The sequence below is a fragment of the Macrosteles quadrilineatus genome, unplaced genomic scaffold (assembly GCF_028750875.1).
Source record: "Macrosteles quadrilineatus isolate MER2022 unplaced genomic scaffold, UCM_ALF_1.0 Scaffold_13__1_contigs__length_4303367, whole genome shotgun sequence".
In the NCBI taxonomy this organism is placed as follows: domain Eukaryota; kingdom Metazoa; phylum Arthropoda; class Insecta; order Hemiptera; family Cicadellidae; genus Macrosteles; species Macrosteles quadrilineatus.
The window spans coordinates 2824820-2839896 of NW_026542606.1; the positions used below are offsets into that span (position 1 = coordinate 2824820).

At 36.0% G+C, this 15077-nt stretch overlaps 1 protein-coding gene across 1 annotated transcript in view; it reads left to right on the forward strand.

Annotated features, from left to right (window-relative positions):
* Positions 1–15077, forward strand: part of LOC129004970 (uncharacterized) — a 123245-nt gene that overhangs the window by 10538 nt on the left and 97630 nt on the right. The window contains exon 3 of the mRNA XM_054433700.1: positions 11617–11797. Coding sequence (XP_054289675.1) covers positions 11617–11797 — 181 coding nt within the window. The remainder of the gene's footprint in view (positions 1–11616; positions 11798–15077) is intronic.

Sequence of the window (15077 nt, forward strand, 5' to 3'; positions counted from 1 at the left end):
TAAAGAGTAATAAAATTACTAAGATTTCATCAATACTTTTTACAAAGAAATAAGTAGCTTTCTGATTAAAAGAATTGAAGAAGAACATTGAATTTAAAGGTTACTGTTTAAAGGTTACTGTACTGAATTTAAAGGTTACTTTACTAGTCACACCGATGATGCAGCTCATTCAGCGTAGCCTAAAAAGTAAACATAAACAAGCCGAGGTCTGTGTCAGCAGTTGAGGGAGGAAGGGAGGGGGGAATCAAGTAGTGACCATGGTAGTGACATGAAAATCAGTACAGACCGCATCGCTATCTTATCTTATCTGCTTCCCCTCCCCCTCCACAGCACACATGCACTCGTCCATCCTTTGTCAGCCTGCCAACCAGACTGGTTCAACCAGTCTTTCTCTCTCTCTCTCTCTCTCTCTCTCTCTCTGGCTTGTTTAAAATCAGAAAAAGCGTGGCAGTTTCATGTTAATCACTTGTTTACTTAACGGAAGAAGTTGAGAACACTCTAAAATATTTACACAATGTTATTTTTTTTACTTTTATAATCCCGATACATGTGAGTCATTAAAAGAAATATGCCCGCACTACCCATAATGCTATGGGCGACAAAATGGCCACATACAGATTGGCCAATGGTTTAAGGGTAGTTTCTAACATACAGATTGACCAAAGGTCCTAATGAGCAGGGGCAAAAAATGGGGGCGGAGCTTACAGCAGCGATGTCCCGTGGAGGAGGAGCTTGGCTATTCAAGTCAAGTGTTTGTTAACTTTTTCTACCAGTCACAGAGGTGGCCAAACTCAGGAGACGAATTTTACTTTTTAAAACGCTAAGTTTTATGTAAACTGTTAAGTAAACAAATGAGGTTTTTACATTCAACTGTAGCTTAAACAAAACAGTGCGGCATTCTAATACAAATAATAGGCTATAAAATCTAACTAATTGCTTATTAACTCACTATCAATTTCTTTTCAAGTACACAAAGTACATTTTTTGGGAGGTCGAGTTGGTTACGAAATTGTTAGTTTGTTTGACCTAGTTATAGCAATAAGGATAATGTTACCATTTAAAAGTCCTGAAGTGTTCTTTCAAGATTCAAAACATAAGCATTCACGTTTTTATGTGTATACCCATTGTTTGAAAATTACCTTGAATATCTGTCTTAGTATTTCGCACACGATGTTCATTTTTAAGTTCACAAAACCAATCTAGCAATATTCATTATAGGAGTAGTATTTTAACAAAAGTTAAAAAAAAGGAAAAAGATATTCCATTGGAAGTGAAATAACCTGAACTAGTGTACATGTTGCTCAAATTCGAGCAATTGCAAAGTATTACAGGAGTTATTTCAAAACGAATACCGTAACAGTCATATTTACAATGAGTTTTAAAAGAGTCAACTCAAAGATTACCGGTGTGTAACTCAGACCATGTTTATCTTCGTTATTGATAAACCTAAAGCATTCCGGCCGGTTTTCTCCTTCTCAAAATGCCTCGCTGTACAGGCAACACAGGTACATAGAGGATTGATAGAGGGCCAATTGAGAACGAAAAGTCGTTTTGGGGTTGTGTTAGGGCGCATTTGTAACCTAATAGTTGAGATTGTCCAGGGTCAGGTGCTGACTGTTAAGCCTATTACGCGCCACTGTTCTGTAGCTGCGGTCGTTATCACGATTACGCCTCCTGTCTATATGTGTCGTTGTATTCGCGTCGGAGGCATTTAAAAGAATAAAACAACAAATAAACAAATTATAGCTACACAAAACAACGATAAATGCACAAATTTAAGTTACAATCATGCTAACACGATCCGTCATAGCGACACAAAACAACGATAAATACACAAATTTAAGATATACAACCATACTTAAACGCTCTGTCTTGGGGGTTATGTTTACACAAACTCAAATAGTAAATAAATGTACTCAATGCGTTTCATTGAATTGAAAAATAAATAACAGCAATTAAATAATACAGCTGATCAAAATGTAAACAATTAAGTTCTCCATAAGGATAACATGGGAACTTTCAAAGCCACTGGAGCAGAGCCCAAGGGACTTTTAAATAAATGTAAGGCCAGTTTGCAAATCTACGCAACACACTCTTTCCAATGAGACGTCAATGGATAAAATCGGTTCAGAAATGGCAGAGGAGTTCAACCGACAAAGTTTCATGTAGCGTATGAATTATATAGATAAAATGTTCTACCACAGAGTATAAAAATATACTCACTTATTCAACATTTACGTAAACCAAAAATTAAAATTCTAAACATAAAATAATTCTTAACGTTTTGCCTTAAAATCCTGAAATAAATAATAATTTGTTATTAATATTCAGTCAGCTACATTTTCAGTTGCCGCTAAAAGAAAATAATAACTCCAAATTTGAGGTATTATTCCGTTTGGATGATATCCTGTGAAAGCATATAATGTCGTTATATTAGCTTTTAAAATTGCATAGTTTGTGCTGAATTATGTTGTCAATCATCTGAACTTGTTCAAGTTTACAATGAAATTTTGTTTACATCAAAACATATGTCCATAGTACAATTTTGTTTACATCCATACGAAAATTGGGTTATCTGTAAGTCGGTGATGTTTAAGTTAAATCAAGAAAATTTTGTATTATCTATACTACGGTATTATATAAAAATCAAATGGTGTCTGTCTGTATGTGTAATAATTAGTATTTTTGCAACTTCAAAATTGAAATTTAAAAATGTCAATAATAAATTAAAAGATATTTAATTAAGGGAGATGAAGGTAAAACATGTATGTCAAAGTTGTATTCGAAGATTTTGTCAAGTTTTCTCATATCAGTCTACACAAGATTTTAAATTAATCAAAACCAAAATGGTGCTATCCACTACTTCCCAGATTTAAAATTTATAACTTTAACTTTTCTATTAAGGCCATAAAAGTTGAATTTTGATTCTAAAAGCGTTTGCGGATGTGTAACTATTATATGCAACAGATGTAAAGATTAAAATGTTTCTATTTTGTGTCCTTTTCCCGTTGCAAAGCACGGGTACAACAGCTAGTTTTGTATAAAATGTAAAGAAGAAAATGGTTTACGTTAGATTTTTTGTTTTCATAGCATGTGTCATTAGTATTATTAATCTTTCTGAAGTTGCCTTGAAGAGATCGCGCACGCAATGAAAATAATAGAGATATGATGAGACATCATGTTTTCACCCTTAAAAACTACAATATATCGAAGTACTAATATTGTGAACTTTTGTGAGTTTGTTCGTTTGTTTGATATCCAATCACGCATTAACTACTGGTCGGATCGGGTTGAAATTTGGTATGAAGATAGCTCACATTCCCGATTAACATATCTAGACGTATTCTTATCCCAAAAATCATTTCGGGCTCTGCCCCAATGGCTCCATAGTTTCCCATGTTAACCTTAAGAGTATCTATAATATTAAAACGAAACTGTGTTTTTTTATTTCACGATTCCGAATCAACCACTCGACGGATTTTCATGATTTTTGTGTTGAAAGAAAGATAATTTTGAGAACTAGGGAATGTCGAAGCCATAATTTTAGTTTAGGGTCCCAGTTTTTTAGAAATTGAGTTTTAATTTTTAAAAAGTCTAGCAGCCGACGCTAAGATTTTAAACTAAATATTGGCATAAATAATTTGCTTAACATAACAGCTGTAAACATTCAGCTTTTGTGTCACAAATTCAGCATTTGGATAAAAATTTAGAGACATACTTAGGGTTGACTTATTTATACTACGTGTAATGCTAATCATTGATACGTTCAATTCTTCTGTAAGAGGACGACAGATTAATTAAATATACATAGTAAAATACTAGGATGTTCAAATTATTTTTTAAAGCAATCTTTGTAATCTTCGATTTGTTTTAGAGCAATATAATTTGTTTTAACTAACAGCTGGTTAAATATAAACTATGGAACTATGAGGTTATTTTATTTACTCTTATTTTGTCATTGATTATAGGAAATAAGTAAGATTAGTAGAGATAATTAGACCACAGTTTAAAATAGTTTAGACCAAAATTAATTAAACCACAGTACAAATCGAGGCTCTGTACACGAGTCTTAATAAAAAAGGATAAATGCAAATTATTTTACTACTCCACTTTTCAAGGAAAGAATAGAAAAATAACAATGTTTACATGTTTTAATTCTTCATGGTAGCTTTTTGTTTACAATTAATGTTTGTCTGCTTTAACTTTGTTTGGATATGGCCCAAAAATATTGATGTCATAAAAAGAAGATCAAGAATAATCAGGAATCACGATTTTAAATTACCACCACAACCTCAGCCGGGTTTTTAACAAAGATAAACAGATGGATGACATAGATGAACACAACGTCAACATTGACCTAGGATACTGCAATTAGACAAACCATCCTAATGAAATCGTGTTCAGTTGTGGTTACGTTTGGGGGTGCCTATATCAGCGCCCCCAAACGTGAAAATATCACTTTTATTTCAACTATGAATATATTGTAGTTTAAATTAACTATTATGGGAAATTACGATGTACATTTATTCAATGAGGGTGGGTATTTATCAAGGATAGAACTGATAACGGTATGGATAATAAACATTGACAATTACGTCATTAGCTTTACTAGCGTGTTTACTTTTTATATTCCTGCTACATGTGACCAGTTCTTTTTTTCAAATGAATGTTATTTGAACCAAACAGCTGTTTCAAAACAAACTGTTATTGTTTTTACTTTTCTTTGTTTACACTTATTTATTTAGCAATTAATGCAGTGAAATTGATTTAAAGGATAGGTGTGACGATTAGTTTTGATTTTAGGACACCAAAGTTAAATTATGTGTACTGTGAATTTTATTGGATATTATCGTTTTATTTTAGGTCGTTTCTATTCAGACCTACTGGAAATTGTGTATAGTAGTTGTATTGTGGTGATAATAATTATGGAAGAGGCAGGTATGCTATGGAAGGCGGTATTGTTGACTAGGTCTATACACTTCTCAATTGACTATTACTCTCTCTACTGTAGGCTACTTATAATCAGTGTGCGTCTGTGCGAATCGGCTGCAAATCTCACTTCAACGCTTTTCACATCGTAAAAATTGCAGAATTGCTGTTTTATTGTAAAATTATCGGATTTAAAATGCATATCGTATAGGCCTATGATGGAATAAAAACATATTTGGTCACACAACATTTGTTTACAAGATGATTTTTCACATTAAAAATGCAAGAAACTTTGTCTTTATATGTGTAAACTAGCTGATCTGAATTGTACACGGTTTTAACTGACTACTGAATTCCCGTACGTAGGACGGGCTTACACCTAGTTTATATTTAAAATGAATTAAAAAATGTCAGCTTTTTCAACTACACAAGTTGGTTCTACGATATTCAATAGCATTAAAGAGACCACCTCTGTATCTGGTAAGATTAGGAAACGTTAACAAACAGTTAACTTGAATAGACTAGCTCCTTCCCCACACACATCGCTGTTGTAAGCTCCGCCCCCATTTTTTGCCCCTGCTCATTAGGACCTTTGGTCAATCTGTATGTTAGAAACGACCCTTAAACCATTGGCCAATCTGTACGCGCGCGACAAAATATCGGCACTGGGCGACACAAGTGTCGCCCAGTTAGCATGTTATTTTATGCCCTGTTGGACATACCTTCACATAAACTTTTTTCTTCCTTTTAGGATGAGGATTCATTTCCCAAAGTCCTGAAACGTTTTTTATGGACACCCTGTATATGTATACATAGAGGTATAAACTTGAACGAACTTGGCGGGATAAACTTGAATGAGTTCGTGAACCGAACCAGCATGATCGGATGATGGGAACGGGGTTTTACGGGGGTTTTTTTGGGGTAAAAATTTGTTTTACTCATTTTTGACCATGAAAACACAAAATTTTCCAATTTCTCTCTAGACCATTTTAAAGAGCGTAAATAGACAAATAATTTAGTACTTTGAAGTGTTTTTGTGTGGTTATTGGTTACGGAGAAAATAAAAAAAATTGTAAATTTAAAATTTCCATGTTATCCTTATGGAAAGTATTGTAAAATGTTGAAGTTTGCTTGTTTAAGGATATATTTTTATCAAACTTGGTAAATTTATTTATTTTATACTAAGCTATTAACATTTTAATAAAAATAAACAAACTTTATTAGCCTCCCTGTAGCAGCAAACCTAGGTACTTGTTTAACCTAATCTTATTTAAATAGATTTAATTGAAAATTCAATCAGGTAAATGGAAATTCGCTTAGTCTCCAGGTTTGCTGCGGTGGGGGTATCCTAAACTCAACCTTCATTAAGTAATATTTTCCTTAAGTAATATGCAACTATTACTGGTATGTTGGCATCCCTAGGAGCACAAATATTTATTATATAGGTACATATGAATAAATATATTTAAAATCTATTTTATACATCTCAAGTGTGTATTAATGTCAATTTTATATACTGTAATATTTAAAATATATTAAATATATAAAAATATGTTTTTGAATTTATTAAATAATAAAAAAAATATGTTCCAATAACATATTTTAGTGAATAATATTTAAATAAAAAAAGTACCTGGGGACCAAGCTTTGCTCGGGGAAAATCATTAGTTTACTCTGAAAACATTTTACTATTGCAGATACATTAATCCACTCCCAAACTACACAGTGCTCACCTTCACTATTTCCTTCACCACTCCCTACATCGTGAACCTGTTTGCCCTCCTTCCCTATACCATTTTAGAATTGCAGATACATAAATGCCAAGACAGTTCCCACACTTTGGACTGCTAGCCTTACTACTTCCTTCACCATTTCCTACGTCATGGACCAGTTTTCCTCCCTTCTCATAGCATTTTAGGATTGTAGATACCTTAATATAATCCCCATTAACAGTTCCCACACTCCGGACAGCTCGCCTTTACTACTTCCTTCACCACTTCCTACGTCGCGGACCTGATTCCCTCCCTTCCCATAGCATTTTAGGATTGTAGATACCTTAATCTAATCTTCATTAACAGTTTCCGCACTCCGGACGGCTCGCCTTTACTACTTCCTTCACCACTTCCTACGACGCGGACCTGTTTCCCTTCCTTCCAATAGCATTTTAGGATTTTAGATACCTTAATCTAATCGTCACAAACAGTTCCCACACTTCACACTGCAAGCCTTTACTATAATCTTATATAAAAAAAAGTCCTGTTCCTGTTACAATGTATCGAGTAATCTTCAGTATAATCTTTGCTCAATAGTAACAACAGATATTTTTCCTTTTGTACTGTATTTGTAATTTGCTAGTATACTGTGGATAGACAACTAACTTACAAGTCTTTTGTTTACTTTTTCCTTGTTATTTAATTCAGCCAAGATGGTTACTTAGCAACCCATAAGACTAATGTTAAAAAAATGTGACTTTCAGTTTCATTTTTCTACGTAATTAGATTTTTGTTGGCAATTCTAAAAGCAGTAAACTCGTTTTTAGGCCAGGAATAAACTATTTACAACATTTGAAGGAAATTGTCGGAGCCGATTTCGAGATCTTTCTGCAAGCAAGCATACATACATATATACATACATACATACAAGCAAACATTGCTCGTATTAAAGTATAGGATTTATTTCATAATAAATTCCAAACATCCCATGGGGCTTAAACATAAAAACACAAAATAATAAAGATTTAGTGTGAAAAGCACAATTATCAGTTGAGCAAATTGATTAAATAGTTCATAAAAACAAATTTTGGAAAAAAACTAGATAAAATTTGTTTGACCCTGATGGGTCTCGAACCTAGGTCAATCCACTTATGAGCCTCGTACCTTCCTCTGAGCTATCTGTGACTGTTGTTAGTTTTAGTTTTCAAATGGTGAAAGAGTAGCCGACAGTTGCAATGGTTGCAATACTTAAAGTACTTTGATACTACAGTATAATATGATTCTGTTAATCTGTTTTGGTATTAAGTATTAGAGTTGAATAGTGCTGTTATGAATAGTGGGTAGTCCCCACGAATACAAATACAGTAAACTACAAAAATTAATTTAAATACTATGACAAATATACTATGTAATTTATGACTTAAGTAAATCAAATAATTATTTTTAGAACGTCATATACAAACGTAATTAGTTTCTTAAAGATTCGCCAGTCACTAGCACCCTTTCTAGCCAACCATTTGAGATTTCTATGTTCACATTCATTGTCACATATTGCAATCTATATAAATAAAATTAGAGTTTTGTCTGTACATTGCTCAGAATCATAAATTTTTAGGTTAGTTTTACGTTATATACATTAAAGAAGCCGAAACAAGTCTCATCTAAATTTCTGTCTGTCTGTCTGTAACACTCAAGATTGCATTTTACGCAATCTTCTCCAGGAAAACGAGAGTACCTATCATGATCCAAGTCATTTTAATATATTCACTGGATTGGCGAGAGTGTCTTTAGCTATTAAAATATGGCCTCACTACTTAGTAAATAAAATTACGGATGTTCAAAAATGCAGTTTTGTGCGATTTTTGTCAAGTTTTCGTCCAATTTTTATCACATAATGATCTATGAAATAACGAACAGCTGTTCGGATCAAGATTATTTCTTCTATATGTCACTGATATGTTTACAAATGTTGTTTACAAATACCGCAACCATTTCCGATCACGTTTTGAAGGCAAATCCCATCCAAGTGAGATTAAAAATGGTTTTCTTACATAACGGATTTAATTAATCGCAAGTGGAATAATATAGTGTAACCGTAAATGAAATTAAATAACCAGGCATCATCCAGGTCAGGAAATTGTGGTTGTGTATAAAATTGTTCTTGAGTTTTGATAACCAGAAAGAATACCTTGAATCAGTGTTGTATAGGGCTGGGAAAATTGAATTTATTAAATGATTGTCGCCAATAATAGCTTACAAACAAGGTTTCAACTCATTGACGGTGCTTCGATGGCGGTTGTGTAAAGTGTAAGGTAAAAAATCACAACTGCATTGGGTGATTGTGACAGAGGTTTACGGATGATGATAAACTCGCTTTTCCAAAGACTGTGTCACTTTCTGTTCCTACTCACCATGTGATGCAATAGCTGGACCTTACAGCCAATAGGCCCATAGCCCATCTCTTGGGTACGTATTATAAATTACCAATCTAAATCGTCTATAGAACTTCATTTCATATAGTAAGCCGTCTTTTCGACAGCATTTCGGGTCATCTCCGAACCAAGCAAATATAAATTGTTCTGATAAAATTTGATGACATTAACAAAGATTTCATAAATACTTATTTTATAGGTATGTAATTTGTTAGGTATGCTTAAAGCATAGCAAATTCCCTAATTAAATTCTGTATTTCTGTGTATATGTCTGTTGGTGACGCATTAGTGTCCTTATTTCTCAGTGTTTCACGGAAAGGAGAATAGCACATTTGACGATAAAAATGTCAACCCGAATAAAGTGTTAAATGGGGAGGTTCAGGTAGTACTTAAATAACTTTTAACCATTGTGGAAAGTAACTTTCAATTAGGTCTACCTTAGGGATATGCCTCATATATCTATAAAAAGCATATTTTAGATTAGTCTTTGGTATTAACATATGGACCAACACGATCCGGGTGACATTTAATTGCGTTTGTTTTGGCTTGAAACTGTCAGATACTGTATTTGCGAAGGTTTATAATAGTTTTGCCAACATATCTGAAAATATGCAAACCATCTGCTGTTCTTAATATAAGAAGGTTTCAACTGAATACCATAAGATCCCCGTGCGTAGAACGGGCACACAGCTAGTTAAAAAATAAAACCCATCAACACTTTTTTTTGTTTGACCCATACAGGGTGAGTTTTAATTGTCCCCCCCCTAACTTTTTTCTACATTTTTTCAAATATCAATCCCAGACCACTTTCAAACATTGTTGGGTAGTAAGTACTTCATTTTGACAAGGTGGTCATTTCCGGCCGCCATCTTGGATCCGCCATATTGGATGCAAAATATTTTTTTCAAATGTAAAGGTGGGGTTGTGACCCGTTATTTCGAACTAAATTTTTACCCTGATTACAATGCCGCAAACCGTTTTTAAAAATCTTGATTCATTCTAAAGTTATGAGGGCTTTTTAAAACTTGATTTTTAGCCCATTTTAACATTATGCATTTATAAACTAAGACCATAATCTCAAAATAGTGCTAGATAAAGATAAGTATACACTACCAGTAATTATAGACCTATTTTCACTTGGTTATGACTGATGTATTTTTTTCGGCCGCCATCTTGGATCTGCCATTTTGAAATGTGATAAATTATTTTAAATACTGTATGAAGGGGGTGTTGTGACCCATCACTTTGAACTACTTTTTTAAGCTAAACTCAATGCCGCAATCCATTTTTTGTTATCATGTTTTATTTATGAAATATTGCAATTTTTTTGTTAAAAATGTCAATATTTCAAAATCAAAAAATGAATATGAAAAACGGATCATGGAATTAAGTTCAGCTTAAAAAAGTAGTTCGAAATGATGGGTCACAACACCCCCTTCATATTTAAAATAATTTATCACATTTCAAAATGGCGGATCCAAGATGGCGGCCGAAAAAAATACATCAGTCATAACCAAGTGAAAATAGGTCGACAATTACTGGTAGTGTATACTTATCTTTATCTAGCACTATTTTGGGATTATGGTCTTAGTTTATAAATGCATAATGTAAAAATGGGCTAAAAATCAAGTTTTAAAAAGCCCTCATAACTTTAGAATGAATCAAGATTTTTAAAAACGGTTTGCGGCATTGTAATCAGGGTAAAAATTTAGTTCGAAATAACGGGTCACAACCCCACCTTTACATTTGAAAAAAAAAATTTTGCATCCAATATGGCGGATCCAAGATGGCGGCCGGAAATGACCACCTTGTCAAAATGAAGTACTTACTACCCAACAATGTTTGGAAGTGGTCTGGGATTGATATTTGAAAAAATGTAGAAAAAAGTTAGGGGGGGGGGACAATTAAAACTCACCCTGTATGTAGTTGTCGAACATGTATAGGCTACTGCCTCTTAACTATATGCGTAATTTTGTCTTTACGTGCATGATAGAGAGACACCATTCAGAGTAATATGTATTATTATTTACTTAATTTTAACGCTTTCACATCAATAGCAATTATCATACAAAAAATGCATGTATAAATTGATAGACACTATACAAAACAATAAGATGCAAATTATTTATTTTCCAATTATAATAGATTATATATTCTACAAATATATTATTATTTTATTAATACAAATATCTGACGTGTTTCAAAATATATTTATAAATACTTTAAATATATAATATAGTTTCAAAAATATTTTTTATATTTATTTAAAATATTCTCAACACATATTTTTTAAAATATTTAATAGGAAAAATATACATATAAAATAAGTATATTATAGATTCTATACTTATTTTATCAATATATATTATGAATCTATTATATATATTCAAAACGTATATTTAATTGATATTTTGCATTGCTTTTTGGTAATATTTTAAATATATATTTGAATATATCAAACTATTATTAAAGATATATTATTTACATATTGTATAATAAATTCATCCAATATTGTATAAATTTAATCTAATTGCTAATTACAGCAGGGATCCCTGCAGTCCCATGAGCAGTGTAGTCTAGAGGTTGTCACTTGTCCATCATGTGTGATCGTAGTGAGGTTCCGACACCTCGCCTTGTCCCCTCAGTGTGGCGGAGGTCTGATGGACGCTCCGTGTCGCTGTGACTACCTCTGGCTATCCGAGCCTCCCTACGACGATGTCTCAGGTAAGATAACTAGTCTACAAGTAACTATTTGTACAGTTTTAAGATTTAATTATATTACCTATATTTTCATTTCCTTCTTCTTTCAACAAGCATGTCGTCAAATACAAGTGGTAAGTACTGATGATTGTTTACAAAAATATCTAGCTATATAAGTGTTTTCTTTATAAATTAATTGTGTTTATTCGTTGTATTTAATTTTAGTTATGACATGGAGTGGTTAGAAAAAGTTGTAGTAAAGTTAGTTGAAGTTTCAGAATGGTGTTTAGTCAGTTAAAAAAAAAAATAATCTTTACCCAACACTAGCTGTTACCCACGGACTTCACCCCGTTTGACTTCATATGTGTTAATAAAACTATTAATTGGTTAAGTTAAGCTGAAATAAACAAAACAGAATACAGTAATAAAACAAATCATAACACCTAATTTTAATTAGGTAATAAATTGAAAGAATAACATTCAAATAAGTACTGAGGTATTTTTATCATTAGGTATAGGGAAGTTTCCCTTTTGAGGAAGTTTCCTCCAGAGCACTAGGCCTTATCAAGGGTGGTAAGGGTCGACAAGTGAAAGACTCTGGGTATCTCAAACTTCCATTTTATTCCTTTCTAACCTTATCCTAACACATATAGTTTTATGTACAATCGTATATACAATCTTGATCCTGGGTCCGTAGTCCTCCTACCAGGCAGTGTCTCCGGGCTCGTATTCAGGGGTTGGGCAGAGGTTGGATCAAGTCTTGCTTGCGCCCTTACTGGCCCGGTGGTCTACGACACTCCTAAAAGATATCCGTGTGGGTCCGCGGTCTAGATCCTTGGCACCTTCACCCCGGAATCCTCGGTCCCCTAGCTGCTGCTCTCCACTGGAGACGGTTCTGGCTTTCCAAGCACAGAAGTCAAGCTGGGCCGGTTTAATGTGCGGTACTGCTCTCCACTGGAGACGGTTCTGGCGTCACTTGCTCAGAAGTTAGCACTCTCTAGGCAGTCTACTGCAGTCCGACGTAAACTCCGTCAACACTTAGCGTATACCTATGTATACGCTTTTAAGGTGGTGGGGGACTCCAAAGTCCTTTCCTCCACCAACAACTACGGACCCGCAGGCTCAACACGCCCATGCGAGGGTGTCGGTGTCTCAACACGCCCGTCCGACGGTGCTGGTGGCTCAACACGCCCGTCCAGCGGTACCCATGGCTCAACACGCCCATCAGGTGTCCCGCGGGCTCAACACGCCCATGTGGGGTGTCTGGGGCTCAACATGCCCATCCAACGGTGCTGGGGGCTCAACACGCCCGTCCAGCGGTACCCGTGGCTCAACACGCCCATCAGGTAACTCGCGGGCTCAACACGCCCATGCGAGGGTGCCGGGGGCTCAACACGCCCGTCCGACGGTGCCAGGGGCTCAACACGCCCGTCCAGCGTACCCGTGGCTCAACACGCCCATCAGGTAACTCGCGGGCTCAACACGCCCATGTGGGGTGTCTGGGGCTCAACACGCCCATCCAACGGTGCCCGTGGCTCAACACGCCCATCCAACGGTGCCCGTGGCTCAACACGCCCATGTGGGGTGTCTGGGGCTCAACACGCCCGTCCAGCGGTACCCGTGGCTCAACACGCCCATCAGGTAACTCGCGGGCTCAACACGCCCATGCGAGGGTGCCGGGGGCTCAACACGCCCGTCCGACGGTGCCAGGGGCTCAACACGCCCGTCCAGCGTACCCGTGGCTCAACACGCCCATCAGGTAACTCGCGGGCTCAACACGCCCATGCGAGGGTGCCGGGGGCTCAACCCGCCCGTCCGACGGTGGAGTTAAACGCATATTTTCACAGTTGTGAATTTAATCACAATACATCAAAATATGAAACCTAGAGTGTACGGGCTGGAATTTTACCGCCAGACTTTTACCCTCTTTATGAGGTCAGCTCAAAATGTACGGCTCAGATTTTTACCCCCCCCTGATTTTGACCCCCCGGATTTTTACCCCCGGAATTTCACCCCCTAGCTAGATATAGATATTAGTGAGATGGATTAATTTTCTTCTTTCAGTTTAAATAGTAAACATTTTACATTCATATTAACCAACGGTTGGCCCAAACCCGAATCCCGAATATCAAAATAATTAAATAATAAAATGTCTACTATTAAATTGTGGTTTTTACATAAGTAAAGATGCAAGTTTTTAAAAAAACACCCATCTGGTATATGGCCAGGGGGTAAACTTCTGGGGGGGGGGGGGTAAAAATCCAGGAGAAAAATCTGGGCCGTACATTTGCATAAACACTAGTTCTATGGACAGGGGGTAAAATTCCGGGTTTTATTGAAAATCTAATTCATCATGCTATGTCTATTTTCATTAGACTTCCGATTTTGTTGGGGTGAAATTCCGCCCATGAACAAACTTTAGAGCGCTCAGGTTACTACGTCTGAGTGACGTCAGCTTAGACCAGGGGGTAAAATTCCAGGGGGATAAAATTCCAGCGTCCCAATGAACTACTAGGCGCACTGATTTAACAATGCAACATCTGATTTATCAAATATTAACAGCTGATCAGCTGTTTTCTCAACACACACAACAGCAATACACTTAATTTCCTGTAAATAAAGGGATTATGTGCCTTATTCACAGTGCCGGATTTAGCGTACTTGCGGCTCCCCCCCCTGTGTGGAAACTCCTTGCGATTGCAGCAATGCATCAAGGGGACATCATCATCAGCACTCATGATCGCGGATGAAATCGTGGACATCTCTCCTAAATCAAATCAATGCCATCATAGGTATCTGTGACCGCGCCAAGTCATTAACATCCCCTGCGGGCTGCAACAAAAGGAACATCATCCTTGACACTCGCAACCGCGGTGGAATCGTGAATATCTCCCGTGGGCTGCAATCACGGGAACATCACCATCGATACTCGCAACAGCGGCTAAATCTTGAACGTCTCCCGTGGGCTGCGATCATAAGGACACATCACCGTCACCCGCGGCCACGGCCAAATCCCAAACATCTCCTAGGTCCGCAGTCACGAGGACATTATTATCGTCACGTGATCGCGGCAAACTAATGGTTTAGAAAAATAAATTATTTCGTCTAAAAAGATGTTTTTATCCTCTGCGGCCCCTTATGCTTGCGGCCCTAGGTTCAACCTACCGTCTGGGGGATTCTCTAAATAAGTGTATTTTAACTTGGGTTTCTTAAGTTAAGTCATGATTTCATCAAGTGATGACGAACAGGGTAGTGTGGAAACTGTAGATTGTAATAATGAGGTATAGTTTATTGCTAATGAATT